The sequence below is a fragment of the Coregonus clupeaformis genome, unplaced genomic scaffold (genome assembly GCF_020615455.1).
Source record: "Coregonus clupeaformis isolate EN_2021a unplaced genomic scaffold, ASM2061545v1 scaf0341, whole genome shotgun sequence".
Classification (NCBI taxonomy): Eukaryota; Metazoa; Chordata; class Actinopteri; order Salmoniformes; family Salmonidae; genus Coregonus; species Coregonus clupeaformis.
Genome location: NW_025533796.1, coordinates 114,430 through 130,000, shown reverse-complemented (window position 1 = coordinate 130,000; position 15,571 = coordinate 114,430). Strand labels below are relative to the sequence as shown.

At 45.1% G+C, this 15,571-nt stretch overlaps 1 protein-coding gene across 1 annotated transcript in view; it reads right to left on the bottom strand.

Annotated features, from left to right (window-relative positions):
• LOC121542731 (nuclear pore membrane glycoprotein 210) overlaps positions 1 to 14,250 on the bottom strand; it is a 33,235-nt gene extending 18,985 nt beyond the window's left edge. The window contains exons 1-16 of the mRNA XM_041852241.1: positions 13,754 to 14,250; positions 13,423 to 13,592; positions 13,210 to 13,341; positions 10,050 to 10,128; positions 9,788 to 9,938; positions 9,487 to 9,619; positions 7,155 to 7,298; positions 6,952 to 7,020; positions 6,646 to 6,752; positions 6,357 to 6,497; positions 6,080 to 6,217; positions 5,762 to 5,917; positions 5,281 to 5,515; positions 4,248 to 4,393; positions 448 to 660; positions 27 to 224 (exon numbers count right to left, since the gene is read on the bottom strand). Coding sequence (XP_041708175.1) covers positions 27 to 224; positions 448 to 660; positions 4,248 to 4,393; positions 5,281 to 5,515; positions 5,762 to 5,917; positions 6,080 to 6,217; positions 6,357 to 6,497; positions 6,646 to 6,752; positions 6,952 to 7,020; positions 7,155 to 7,298; positions 9,487 to 9,619; positions 9,788 to 9,938; positions 10,050 to 10,128; positions 13,210 to 13,341; positions 13,423 to 13,592; positions 13,754 to 13,920 — 2,379 coding nt within the window. The 5' untranslated portion in view covers positions 13,921 to 14,250. The remainder of the gene's footprint in view (positions 1 to 26; positions 225 to 447; positions 661 to 4,247; positions 4,394 to 5,280; positions 5,516 to 5,761; positions 5,918 to 6,079; positions 6,218 to 6,356; positions 6,498 to 6,645; positions 6,753 to 6,951; positions 7,021 to 7,154; positions 7,299 to 9,486; positions 9,620 to 9,787; positions 9,939 to 10,049; positions 10,129 to 13,209; positions 13,342 to 13,422; positions 13,593 to 13,753) is intronic.
• Positions 14,251 to 15,571: the final 1,321 nt, after the last annotated feature.

Genomic DNA, 15,571 nt, shown 5'->3' with positions numbered 1-15,571 from the left:
AAAATGAGCGATAGAGAAACACTCACCAGGCTGGCAGGATAGTGGGGCTCAGGGCATGGGTGGGACAGGGAGGATGGAGGGATGGAGGGAGGAGAGGAGTAGGAGGGGAGAAGGGAGAGAGAGAGAGAGACCGGGGCGCTGCAGTCTACTCTCACTCTGCTCTGCTCTACTGAGGGATCCTGGTTCAGAGGACCTGGGGAGTTCCCACTGCTGAACACCAGCCACTACACACACACGCACACGCACACAGTCGATTCAGTAAGGCAAATACTTCATAAGAGTATAGATTTGAATGGAATATTGTCTAGCTAATTTGACAATACATGGACTTTAAAGAGTTTATTGACTGACAGTAAAACAGTCATATAGAAGCTGACACCAATTTCTCAGATAAAAAGACAAAATACATAAGACTGAAACACACCCTTTTCGCCCCTCCCCCCTCACCTGTTCCCCCAGGGTGTGGCAGGTGACCCTGTAGGCGTGCTGCTGGGCTCTCCTGGGCTCTGATAGGCTGAGAGCCTCCACGCCCAGCCCCTCCCCCTCGACCCGGGCATCGCCATGGAAACGTGTGGGGGCCAGGGGCCAGGGCTGTGGCCCCCCCTCGAAGACGACAAGACAAGACGCACCCAGAGACAAGACCACCTCTGAAACCTGGGCCTGGGGAGGGAGGAGGAGAGGGACAAGGAGTATGATTTATAGAGATGACAGGCAGAGAGAAACCTGCTATACTGTATGAATAGAGATGTACAGTGCCTTCAGAAAGTATTCACACCCCTTGACTTTTTCCACATTATGTTGTGTTACAAGGTGGGATTACAATTATTTAATTGTCAATATTTTGCCAATGATCTACACAAAATACTTAAAATAAAAAATATGAAAAATAAAAAACTAAATACATAAGTATTCAACCTCCTGAGTCAATACATATTAGAATCACCTTTGGCAGCTGTGAGTCTTTCTGGGTAAGTCTCTCAGAGTTTTGCACATCTGGATTGTAGAATATTTGCACATTATTATTTTTAAAATTCTTCAAGCTCTGTCAAATTGGTTGTTGATCATTGCTAGACAGCCATTTTCATGTTTTGCCATAGATTTTCAAGCCGATTTAAGTCAAAACTGTAACTAGGCCACTCAGGAACATTTCTATTCCATTAAGTTGTATCATAAAAAACTCACTAGTCCTTGCCGATGACAAGCATACCCATAACATGATGCAGCCACCACCATGCTTGAAAATATGAAGAGCGGTACTCTGTGAAGTGTTGTGTTGTATTTGCCCAAAACATAACGCTTTGTATTCAGGACATAAAGTTCATTTCTTTGCCACATTTTTTTGCAGTTTTACTTTAGTGCCTTATTGCAAACAGGATGCATGTTTTGGAATATAAAAACATAATTATCTGTACAGGCTTCCTTTTCACTGTCATTTAGGTTAGTATTATGGAGTAACTACAAGGTTGTTTATCCATCCTCAGTTCTCCTATCACAGCCATTAAACTCTGTAACTGTTTTAAAGTCACCATTGGCCTCATGGTGAAATCCCTGAGCGGTTTCCTTCCTCTATGGCAATTGAGTTAGGAAGGACGCCTGTATCTTTGTAGTGGCTGGGTGTATTGATACACCATCCAAAACCTAATTAACAGCTTTACCATGCGCAAAGGGATATTCAGTGTCTGCTTTTTTTTTTTTTTTTACCAATCGGTGCCCTTCTTTGCAAGACATTGGAAAACTTCTCTGGTCTTTATGGTTGAATCTGTGTTTGAAAATCACTGCTCGACTGAGGGACCTTACAGATAATAATATGTGTGGGGTACAGAGATCGGGTAGTCATTCAAAAATCATGTTAATCACTATTATTGCACATGCAACTTATATGATTTGAGTCCATGCAACTTATTATATGATTTGTTAAGCAAATGTTTACTCCTGAATGTATTTAGGCTTGCCATAATACTTATTGACACAAGACATTTCAGCTTTTCATTTGTAATTAATTTGTTTTAAAAAATAAAATAAAAAAAATAACATGATTCCACTTTGACATTATGGGGTATTGTGCGTAGGCAGGTGACACAAAATCTGGGCTGTGTAAGGAAAACGGCACGTGAACGGCCACCTGAATCACAGGAGCACGGCTGCTGCTCGATAAAGTGGAATATCGCAGGCGCCCCTTGAATGAGGCGATTGGCAAAAAAGCTCTGGAGGTTGTTGCAGACAAAAAGTCACAAGTAGAAGTGGCGCCAGCGCAGAATGCAGTGTTTTGTCTTTCCCCCTTCATGGGTCTCTTAAGGGCCAATTCACTCAATTCACCCATGCTCGCAATGTCAAAGTCTGACGCATTTTTTGCACCTTACACAGCATGTGTTGGTTGGGTCCAGTGATGTAGTGGTAAAAAAAGGTGGGTAAACTTTACTGAACAAAAATATGAACGTAACATGTAAAGTGTTGGTCCCATGTTTCATGAGCTGAAATAAAAGATACCAGAAATGTTCCATCCGAACAAAAGGCAGGATTGAATCTACATTTGTCCGGCATTTTAGCTATTGATGTGACGTTTGGCGGCGCATAATCAGTCAGTTCTGTACCCGTCTGGCTGAGTGGCAGTGTGGGTGGAATGAGTGAGCTCGCCTGGCAACCACAGCGCAAAACACGTGAGGAAATAAAACTCGGTAGTGTGCCTGGGAATTAATTCGCAAGACCAATACAATTTTCCAAATATTTTTCATAAACATATTTGATCATTATCTGTTCTCCTCTCATTTTAATTCAAGTACTTTTCAAGTACCAACTTGAGAAAACTTCTGATTTTCAAGGTATTCCAGTACTTGAATTTCAGAGTGCCTCAAGCAGTAGAGATGTAAGAAGTATTATATTAAGCAGTGATTGTACAGATGTAAGAAGTATTATATTAAGCAGTGACAGTAGAGATGTAAGAAGTATTATATTAAGCAGTGATTGTATAGATGTAAGAAGTATTATATTAATCAGTGACAGTAGAGATGTAAGAAGTATTATATTAAGCAGTGATATCTGTGTGAAGGAAGTCAGGAGCTAGGCTTGGGCGGTATACCGTATATACCGTAAACCGGGATGTTTGACCGTATGGTCGGTCTGGTTTTTCAATATTGTTATAACTGTTTGTACTCTATTACGTTCTAAACAAACAAACAAAATTATATGCGACATTTGCTAAATAATATCACAACAACACGAGTGAAGTGAGGAGATCAAATTACACTTCTCTTGACATTCAGGCCAAAGAGTTCTTGAGGACCTTCAATGCTGCAGAAATGTTTTGGTACCCTTCCCCAGATCTGTGCCTCGACACAATCCTGTCTCGGAGCTCTACGGACCATTCCTTCGACCTCATGGCTTGGTGTTTTCTCTGAAATACACTGTCAACTGTAGGACCTTATATAGACAGGTGTGTGCCTTTCCAAATGATGTCCAATCAATTGAATTTACCACAGGTGGACTCCAATCAAGTTGTAGAAACATCTCAAGGATGATCAATGGAAACAGGATGCACCTGAGCTCAATTTCGACTCTCATAGTAAAGGGTCTGAATGCATATGTAAATAAGGTGTTTCTGTTTTTTATTTGTAATACATTTGCAAAAATGTTGTTATTATGGGGTATTGTGTGTAGATTGATGAGGAAAATAAATAATTTCATCCATTTTAGAATAAGGCTGTAACATAACAAAATGTGGAAAAAGTGAAGGGGCTGAATACTTTCTGAATGCACTGTAAGGCAGGTAGCATTGCAAGTGCAACACAGGAACCTGCGGTGGTGCATTGTAAGCGCAAGGAAGGAAATATACACAGTATTGCCTTCCTTGCCCCCCTGGGCGCGCACCGGTAATACCGTAAACCCCGGGATGGTAAAAGGACGGTATGAAGGCATGGAAAAATTGATACCGCCCAAGCCTATCAGGAACTAGAAGTACATGTGTATCCAGATGGGAGCAGATTGGTGCTCAACACTCCAATGGCATCATTAGAAACCACTCTCCTCTTCACTGTCACTCAACCAACCTGGGGAAAATAAGTCAATTAAGCCCCCCCCCCCAGTCTCTTTCTCTCCCCCCTCCCTCCCTCTCTCTTTCTCCCTCCCCCCCTCCCTCCCTCCCTCCCTCCCTCCCCCCCTCCCTCCCTCCCTCCCTCTCCCCCCTCCCTCCCTCCCTCCCTCCCTCCCTCCCTCCCTCCCTCTCCCCCTCCCCCTCCCTCCCTCATGTGCACCTTAAGGGGACTGTGGGCGGCCAGCGTTGCCATGGAAGTGATGTTGTAGTGTTCCGTTTCCACGGTGATAGTGACGAGGGTGTGGCCTGGTCCCACTGCCTCCAGCTGGAGTCCTCCGCAGAACCCTGAGCCTGGACCTACAGAACCTACACACACACACACACACACACACACACACACACACACACACACACACACACACACAAAGGGAATTGGAGATTAGTAACAGGAGTGGAGAGTATTCATTATACACTGTCTCTCTGTCTCACTCTCTGTCTCTCTCTCTGTCTGTCTGTCTCTATGTCTGTCTGTCTCTGTCTGTCTCTCTCTCTGTCTGTCTCGCTCTCTGTCTGTCTCTCTCTCTGTCTGTCTTTCTATGTCTCTGTGTGTCTCTGTCTCTGTCTGTCTCTGTCTCTCTCTCTGTCTGTCTAGCTCTCTGTCTCTCTGTCTGTCTTTCTATGTCTCTGTGTGTCTCTATGTCTCTGTCTGTCTCTCTGTCTCTCTGTCTGTCTTTGTATGTCTCTGTGTGTCTCTCTGTCTGTCTGTCTCTCTGTCTGTCTCTCTGTCCTGCAGTGAATCAGGTGTCCACTCCTCCTGGTCTGACATCCAATAAGGATAAAGCACCTGACCCACATCAGCACACAGTTAAGAGCACTGAGATTCAATCTCATTAATTAAAACATACACACTAATCACAGGAAGAGTGATATTGATCAGTTAATCCAGTAGCACTAATTGAACTTTCAAATTACTTCTGCTTCTCCTCTGTGTGTTATAAATTGTGTGTGTTTATAAGAGTGTGTGTGTGTGTATGTGCATGCATGCGTGCTGGTGTTTATGCATGCATGTGACAGTGTGAGAGTGTGTGTGTGAGTGTGTGACCCCATTAATCGAATCAGGGAGCTGGGGGAGTGAGGGGGAGCATCTATGCTATAGGCGAGGTGGGGTGGCGGTTGGGGGCTTATTTCTGCTTTCACAGCTTACCTTAGCTACACACATAGACAGCTGAGCCACACTGTGTGTGTGTGTGTACCTGGTAGAGGGGTGAATACCCCCTGTGGTTCAGTGGTGACGTGGAGGTTGATGAGAGAGCAGTCTGTCACCTCCAGCAGGGTCTGGGGGCCAGAGCTCCCCTGGGGAGGGTCCTGGGCCTGGTTCTCCTCCTCCTGGACACCCCAGACAGCCAGGGGAAGGGTGATGGTCTCTCCCACCCTACAGTCACCTCTCTGGGCCAGGACATCCACACCAGCTGGCCTCAACACGTACACCTAGAGAGCGAGAGCGAGAGCGAGAGCGAGAGCGAGAGAGAGAGAGAGAGAGAGAGAGAGAGAGAGATGAGGAGACGAGGGGGTGTTGCTGTTATTATAGTGTGTGTACTGTGAGATAAGAGTGTGTTATTCCAATCGATTGGATAAACCTGTCCAATCCTCAGATTTACTCAAGTGTATCTGCCATAGGTACAAGAAGTTGATTTGGGATTGTGTGTGTGTGTGTGTGTGTGGGGACACACTCACCTGTCCAGTAGCAGTGTGTAGAGGGTTGCGTGCGTCTGATGCCTGAATATCCACTTGGCCCCGTCTCTTTCCCGCCATAACTTCCCCTTTTATTGTCACCACGGCAACATCACTGTCACTCACCGACCAGCTCACAGCACCACTGCCACCCTCTACCTGTATACACACACATAAAGACCATGTCATGAACACAGATAAACACACACTTAAGCATAAACAGACATACAGTAGTCAAACACACCTGTCTCTCTTTCTGTCACTCACTCACTCACACACACACACACACACACACACACACACACACACACACACACACACCTGTATGTGGTGCTGATAGAGCTGTCCCTCAGGTTGCCAGGGAAACACAAGGAGGCGGGGCTGCAGGGTGAGGGGCTCGTAGATCTCAACTTCCTGCTCTGCTCTGATTGGTGGTATCAGGGGAAATGCTCGGCCATCCTGGAGAGAGAGAGAGAGAGAGAGAGAGAGAGAGAGAGAGAGAGAGCGACAGAGAGAGAACGATGGTGATGATATTGTCATCACCCATGTCAAGGTGACATGATGTTTTCCAGAGGTGTGTGTGTCTCTGTGTGTGTACCTCAGTGAGCACAGTGAACAGTGCAGCTCGTATAGTAGTGTGCCCAACCCCTCGTGTTTCCAGTACATGGTAGGAACTGTTAGAGGAAGTCTCCAGGACATAGAACAGCCAATCAGAGAGCTCCATGGTCATCACCACATTCTACCAGTGGGAGACGGAGACAGGGGTTAGAGAGGAGGGGGAGAGAGAAAGGTGTTAGGTTTGGTTATGCCTCCTGTCCCTGACATAGAGTAGGCTGTAGACATCTAGTGTAAGGGAGGGTAACTTCTAGTTGTCATGGTAACGTTACCTGTGCCAGGTGTGCTGTGTGACCCTCCTGGTCGTGAACTCGTACGGTCACCTGGTACTGACGACCACTCTCCAACACCCACCTGTCCTCCTCCTCCACACCTAGCGCTACACACTCACACACACACAGTCATGGCTTGCCACAGTACAATAATAGACATGATGATAGCTGGGCTCTCACACACACACACACACACACACACAAACACACACACACACACACACACACACACACACACACACACACACACACACATACACACATACACACATACACACACACACACACACACACTCATTCACTCACTCAGGTAACTGGGCTCCACCACAAACACAGAACAGCGAGGCAGGTGGGATGCAGAGTCTTCTGGTAGGCCTGGGTACAGGGAAGGCTGAGGAAAACCACACCTGTAGGACTACACTACCCATAACCCCAAAAACCACACCTTCCAGGACTACATGAATAACTTTAAAGTGGTCAGGTAAGGTAGTTCCATGGTGGAAAGATACTGGGATGTGTGACGGACAGCGTGGTGTGGCCTAGCCCTCGGGCGGTGACGGTCCCTGTGTCCTGGTCCACAGTGATGACATCATTTTCGTCGTCTGGGTCTCTCTCTACAGACAACTCATACTCTCCCTCACCCAGCACCACCTCTACAGAGAGTCAGAGAAGAGAACATTGCTCGTGCATCAGCGGGTGCTCTACAGTTGAACCAACAATAAGTACAAGGAGGACTGATCACTTGATATGTTCTGTCTCCAAGACATTTGTCTGAGCTTTGATGTTCCTTTAGTCTTCTTCCTCTGGATCTTAGAAAAACACAAAGGGACCCTAACTAGAAGACCCATAAAGCTCCCTAAAGGCTCTTTAAAGCTCTGACAGACTACACTACTGTCTACATTAGGGACTCACCTAAAGGCTCTGTAAAGGTCAGACAGACTACACTACTGTCTACATTAGGGACTCACCTAAAGGCTCTGTAAAGGTCAGACAGACTACAGTCGTGGTCAAAAGCTTTGAAAATGACACAAATACTAATTTTCACAAAGTCTGCTGCCTCAGTTTTGATGATGGCAATTTGCATATACTTCAGAATGTCATGAAGAGTGATCAGATGAATTGCAATTAATAGCAAAGTCCCTCTTTGCCATGAAAATGAACTTAATCCCAAAAAAACATCTCCACTGCATTTCAGCCCTGCCACAAAAGGACCAGCTGCCATCATGTCAGTGATTCTCTCATTGACGAAGACAAGGCTGGCGATCACACTGTCATGCTGATTGAGTTAGAATAACAGACTGGAAGCTTTAAAAGGAGGGTGGTGCTTGAAATCATTGTTCTTCCTCTGTTAACCATGGTTATCTGCAAGGAAACACGTGCCGTCATCATTGCTTTGCACAAAAAGGGCTTCACAGGCAAGGATAATGCTGCTAGTAAGATTGCACCTAAATCAACCATTTATCGGATCATCAAGAACTTCAAGGAGAGAGGTTCAATTGTTGTGAAAAAGGCGTCAGGGCGCCCAAGAATGTCCAGCAAGCGCCAGGACCGTCTCCTAAAGTTGATTCAGCTGCGGGATCGGGGCACCACCAGTGCAGAGCTTGCTCAGGAATGGCAGGAGGCAGGTGTGAGTGCATCTGCACGCACAGTGATGCGAAGAATTTGAGGATGGCCTGGTGTCAAGAAGGGCAGCAAAGAAGCCACTTCTCTCCAGGAAAAACATCAGGGACAGACTGATATTCTGCAAAAGGTACAGGTATTGGACTGCTGAGGACTGGGGTAAAGTCATTTTCTCTGATTAATCCCCTTTCCGATTGTTTGGGGCATCCGGAAAACACCTTGTCCGGAGAAGACAAGGTGAGCGCTACCATCAGTCCTGTGTCATGCCAACAGTAAAGCATCCTGAGACCATTCATGTGTGGGGTTGCTTCTCAGCCAAGGGAGTTGGCTCACTCACAATTTTGCCTAAGAACCCATCCATGAATAAAGAATGGTACCAACACATCCTCTGAGAGCAACTTCTCCCAACCATCCAAGAACAGTTTGGTGAAGACCAATGTCTTTTCCAGCATGATGGAGCACCTTGCCATAAGGCAAAAGTGATAACTAAGTGGCTTGGGGAACAAAACATTGACATTTTGGGTCCATGGCCAGGAAACTCCCCAGACCTTAATCCCATTGAGAACTTGTGGTCGATCCTCAAGGGGCGGGTGGACAAACAAAAACCCACAAATTCTGACAAACTCCAAGCATTGATTATGCAGGAATGGGCTGCCATCAGTCAGGATGTGGCCCAGAAGTTAATTGACAGCATGCCAGGGCGGATTGCAGAGGTCTTGAAAAAGAAGGGTCAACACTGCAAATATTGACTCTTTGCATAAACTTAATGTAATTGTCAATAAAAGCCTTTGACACTTATGGAATGATTGTAATTATACTTCAGTATACCATAGTAACATCTAACAAAAATATCTCATAACACTGAAGCAGCGAACTTTGTGAAGACCAATACTTGTGTCATTTTCAAAACTTTTGACCATGGCTGTACATTAGGGACTCACCTAAAGGCTCTGTAAAGGTCAGACAGACTACACTACTGTCTACATTAGGGACTCACCTAAAGGCTCTGTAAAGGTCAGACAGACTACACTACTGTCTACATTAGGGACTCACCTAAAGGCTCTGTAAAGGTCAGACAGACTACACTACTGTCTACATTAGGGACTCACCTAAAGGCTCTGTAAAGGTCAGACAAACTACACTACTGTCTACATTAGGGACTCACCTAAAGGTTCTGTAAAGGTCAGACAGACTACACTACTGTCTACATTAGGGACTCACCCGTTTCTGTGTCATGCATGCTTTTCCAGATTCTGTAGGAGAGGGTGGAGCCTAGCAGCAGGTAGGTGTCATGGGAGGGGCTAAGGTAGAGTCTGTCCGTCACTGTCAGGATCACAGAGGCTGGCTCCACCCACTAGGTAACACACAGGGGACAGGTTAAAACCAGCACAAACTATTCTTTCACATAAACTAATCCATCGCTCTTCATCCATACTCTATTGCCCCATCCACTCATCCATCATTCCAGGTGGATGTCTTTATCTTTCTGAAGCCAATCCATCAATCCCTTCATCCTTCTTACCTTGTAGTCTGGGTGCGAGAGGGAGACCCTGACCTGTGCCACCCCGCAACGGACACCCTCCAGCAACACCCTGTCCCCCCTCTGACCTGCTTCCTCCAGGGACAGGATGTGATGCAGCGGGGAGTAGCCCGCCTCTGAGAAACGCACAAACCTACACAACAAATACCCAGTATATACCATTAGGTTTTCTGTTGACTGTATGCTACTTTCATCTTTCACCTTCCTTTGTCATTATTTCCCGCTTCCTCCATCCCTCTCTCACCTAACACTATCTGCTGTCTCTGAGTCCTTTACTAGCCTCCACTCAAACTGTAGACCTGCCAGACTACTGAATGTGTTGCCTGAGAGTGTGTGTGAGAGAGAGAGAGAGAGAGAGAGAGAGAGAGAGAGAGAGAGAGAGAGAGAGAGAGAGAGAGAGAGAGAGAGAGAGAGAGAGAGAGAGAGAGAGAGAGAGAGAGAGAGAGAGAGAGAGAGAGAGAGAGAGAGAGAGAGAGAGAGGTGATAATTACATCCTCAGGCAGAGAGAGGTGTTAATTACATCCTCAGGCAGAGAGACTCCAGGTGCCGGAAGGTAGCAGTAAACACACAGATCCAGGATCCAGGTTCTTTAGCACAACTGTCAGTCTGTCTGTCTGCAGGAACTAGCCTCAGGTTAGTTAGCCTCAAGTCTTTTCCCTCCAGTCTACCCTGGGCTATTGGATGGCTATACAACCTGAACACTGTGACCTGGATGGGTTTCTAAGCCAGGAGAATAATTTTTTTTTATTTTATTTCACCTTTATTTAACCAGGTAAGCCAGTTGAGAACAGGTTCTCATTTACAACTGCGACCTGGCCAAGATAAAGCAAAGTAGTGCAATAAAAACAACACAGAGTTACATATGGGGTAAAAAAAAACATAAAGTCAGAAATACAACAGAAAATATATATACAGTGTGTGCAAATGTGGCAAGTTATTGAGGTAAGGCAATAAATAGGCTATAGTGCAGAATAATTACAATAGTATTAACACTGGAATGCTAGATGTGCAAGAGATTATGTGCAAATAGAGATACTGGGGTGCAAAAGAGCAAAATAAATAACAATATAGGGATGAGGTAGTTGGGTGGGCTAATTTCAGATGGGCTGTGTACAGGTGCAGTGATCGGTAAGGTGCTCTGACAACTGATGCTTAAAGTTATTGAGGGAGATAAGAGTCTCCAGCTTCAGAGATTTTTGCAATTCGTTCCAGTCATTGGCAGCAGAGAACTGGAAGGAATGGCGGCCAAAGGAGGTGTTGGCTTTGGGAATGACCAGTGAGATATACCTGCTGGAGCGCAGACTACGGGTGGGTGCTGCTATGGTGACCAATGAGCTAAGATAAGGCGGGGATTTGCCTAGCAGTGATTTATAGATGGCCTGGAGCCAGTGGGTTTGACGACGAACATGTAGTGAGGACCAGCCAACAAGAGCGTACAGGTCACAGTGGTGGGTAGTGTATGGGGCTTTGGAGACAAAACGGATGGCACTGTGATAGACTACATCCAATTTGCTGAGTAGAGTGTTGGAGGCTATTTTGTAAATGACATCGCCGAAGTCAAGGATCGGTAGGATAGTCAGTTTTACGAGGGCATGTTTGGCAGCATGAGTGAAGGAGGCTTTGTTGCGAAATAGGAAGCCGATTCTAGATTTAACTTTGGATTGGAGATTCTTTATGTGAGTCTGGAAGTTGAGTTTACAGTCTAACCAGACACCTAGATATTTGTAGTTGTCCACATACTCTAGGTCAGACCCGTCGAGAGTGGTGATTCTAGTCGGGTGGGCGGGTGCTAGCAGCGTTCGATTGAAAAGCATGCATTTAGTTTTACTAGTGTTTAAGAGCAGTTGAAGGCTACTGAAGGATTGTTGTATGGCATTGAAGCTCGTTTGGAGGTTTGTTAACACAGTGTCCAATGAAGGGCCAGATGTATACAAAATGGTGTCGTCTGCGTAGAGGTGGATCTGAGAGTCACCAGCAGCAAGAGCGACGTCATTGATATACACAGAGAAAAGTGTCGGCCCAAGAATTGAACCCTGTGGCACCCCCATAGAGACTGCCATAGGTCCAGACAACAGGCCCTCCGATTTGACACACTGAACTCTATCTGAGAAGTAGTTGGTGAACCAGGCGAGGCAGTCATTTGAGAAACCAAGGCTATTTAGTCTGCCAATAAGAATGCGGTGGTTGACAGAGTCGAAAGCCTTGGCCAGGTCGATGAAGACGGCTGCACAGTACTGTCTATTATCAATCGCGGTTATAATATCGTTTAGGACCTTGAGCGTGGCTGAAGTGCACCCGTGACCAGCTCGGAAACCGGATTGCATAGCGGAGAAGGTACGGTGGTATTCGAAATGGTCGATGATCTGTTTGTTAACTTGGCTTTCGAATACTTTCGAAAGGCAGGGCAGGATGGATATAGGTCTGTAGCAGTTTGGATCTAGAGTGTCACCCCCTTTGAAGAGGGGGATGACCGCGGCAGCTTTCCATTCTCTGGGGATCTCAGACGTTATGAAAGAGAGGTTGAACAGACTAGTAATAGGGGTTGCGACAATTTCGGCGGCTAGTTTTAGAAAGAAAGGGTCCAGATTGTCTAGCCCAGCTGATTTGTAGGGGTCCAGATTTTGCAGCGCTTTCAAAACATCAGCTGTCTGAATTTGTGTGAAGGAGAAGCAGGGGGGGCATGGGCAAGTTGCAGCAGAGGGTGCAGAGTTGGTGGCCGGGTTAGTGGTAGCCAGATGGAAAGCATGGCCAGCTGTAGCAAAAAATAAAGAGGAAAAGGGAACCTCCAGGGCTGGATGTGGATAATAGACTAAAGGTGATACACAGGTTCTGGGGCTGGAGTGGATAATAGACTAAAGGTGATACACAGGTTCTGGGGCTGGAGTGGATAATAGACTAAAGGTGATAGACAGGTTCTGGGGCTGGAGTGGATAATAGACTAAAGGTGATACACAGGTTCTAGGGCTGGATGTGGATAATAGACTAAAGGTGATACACAGGTTCTGGGGCTGGAGTGTATAATAGACTAAAGGTGATACACAGGTTCTGGGGCTGGAGTGGATAATAGACTAAAGGTGATACACAGGTTCTGGGGCTGGAGTGGATAATAGACTAAAGGTGATACACAGGTTCTGGGGCTGGATGTGGAAAATAGACTAAAGGTGATACACAGGTTCTGGGCCTGGCAGCCAAAAACTGTCCACAATAAAACAAAGTTTCCTTTCAACCCTTTGGATTTTCGTTTTTTCCTCTGTGATCCCGTGGTACATTTGGATGTGTGGGACTTTTAAGATCAGCTCTGGAAGGGACATAAGTGAGCCCATGCTCAACGCTCACTCTACATATTGACTGCCCTCAGAGCTAAAGGTGTGGGGTGGGTGATATGTCAATGAGAAGGCGGGTACCTCCTGAGTCCAGTGCCATGACTGACAGCACGAGGGGTGGGTCCTCCGTGAACAGTTGACGTGTGGTCGTGACAACCTGAATCTGCTTGATCTGGTCAACAATGACATCGCAGCGCAGGGTATGGCCAGTCACTGAAAGATGATGAGGGCTGTTTAGTTACTCCCTCCACACCCCTCCCTCTCTCCGTTCTGCTACACACAAACTCCCCTCACCAGAGTCCTGTCCCCGTATGATGCTGGCCCCTCGGTTAGTGTCCAGTGGAGCAGACAGAGGCAGGGCGGACACTAGGGCCTGCTGGCTACAGGCGGATGGAGGGAGGATGGAGGGAGGGATGGAGGGAGAAAGGGGCCAAACACCGACTGCCTGGGGTCGGGAGGACACCCTGAAAATATCACACACAGATAACTAAGTGGCGCTCTGCCTACACCCACTTGGCATTATGTCTAATATTTAAGTTGATACATCTGCTGCTTTTTTTAGCACTACGACATCAACTTGGCAATCTGAATCGAAACATTCATGTTATCATTCACTGCCACTCACCATTTATAGCATCCCTTCTCTGCTGCCAACGTGAAGTTGACATGATTATGATTAGATCTGGGCAAAAGTAACTTGGGAACATTCAGCCTGGTCGACTGACTCAAAGCAATAATCGTTACACAAAAAATAAATAATTTACATAATACTTTAGAGTTTAAAACGGCCATTATTGTGAATACATTTTGAGGTTTCAACAATTGCGATCAAAATATTTAAACTGACGTTAGAGCAGTTTCGTTTTTTCTAGATACGTCGCATTGTTTACATTGAACTGTTACCGCTAGCTAACGTTAACTAGCTAAGCTAGAGGCTTAGATAGATATTGCGAGCTAACAAGTAATAAAAAACGATATATGTTCGTCAATGACTTGTCATTTCTAAATAAACGAATTAATGAGACAAAACAGCAACTAAAAAGCTATTAAACTAAACAATATTGCTAAATGTATGTGGACAGCAATGCGTCACTATTGTTGTTGATTTTTGATCTCAGCTGCAAAAAACTAAAAGGTGCGTTCATGATGAGCTAATGACAGAAGAACAGTGACGTCATGTGTTTAAAGTCTTGAACGTTCCCCAACTCTAGTCTTCTTGGGACCCAAAATAATTATTTGGACAGACAGATCACATTTGTTTTACCTAACATCAAATTATTAAACTTTTTACATACATATACAATACATTTAGTATATTCAAGGAATAAATTACATTTTGAACCATGACACGTCTTCAAACACGCCTTATGCAGCTGCAACTATATTCTTTAAAGGGCCAATCTGCGTTTAAAACAATAACAAAGCAGAGACCCCGCCTCTGTTTTGGGCAAAAAGCTGAGGGCTGGGCCTGAAGAAATTTAACCACTCTCAAATTCATAGTAATAGCTTTGGATGCAAGCACTGACCATCCATAATATCAACATTATCGTTTTAACCATGTTTTGAGGCTATACAGTGTTTGTTAACATTTACAATGTTAATAATATGCCATTTAGCAGACGCTTTTATCCAAAGCGACTTACAGTCATGCGTGCATAATTTTCTTTTGGTGTATGGGTGGTCCCGGGGATCGAACCCACTACCTTTGCGTTACAAGCGCCGTGCTCTACCAGCTGAGCTACAGAGGACCACTAAAAAACACCCTGTATGTGTTCAGTCGGCACGAAATGTTACAAAGCCTTTAAAAACATTTTGCATCAGTGTGCCCTATTGAACATGGCCCTGGTTCAAGACAATGAGAAAATAATCAGAATCAGGCTATTGGGGTTGAAGTATGGGAATCCAGTCTCTCAAGTATGGGAATCCAGTGTTTTACAAACATTGGAGTAAAACAAGCTTACATTTTGGGTTCTGATGGGGTATGACATTTGAACTAAGCTCACGAGGCATTTATAAGTTGTAGTAAACTAATGGACAACAACTCTTAGGCTTCTACTTCCAGCTTATACACACTATATATATTAAAAATTAAATTATATAAAAAATATATGGCAAATAGAAATCAAAACTGGATGGTGTTCAGAGATAGATGGGAGGGGTTCGGTGGAGCTGAAGGATGGGACTAAAAACAAACAAAAGATAACTATTGTAAAATAAGCATGTATAAGTTATATTCTTCAATAATCAGCGGGTATATCATTCACTTATGTCAAAAAAATTGATGTAACAACTGCAGATTGCCATTTTAACAACAATGTGATGTGTAAATTGGACTGGGGAAAGAAAACGCTTGCATTTTAGCATGTAGGCCACATTGTATTGCCAATAAAATCAGGTTCTTCTAACATAGGAAAAGGAAAGGGAATACCTAGTCAGTTGTACA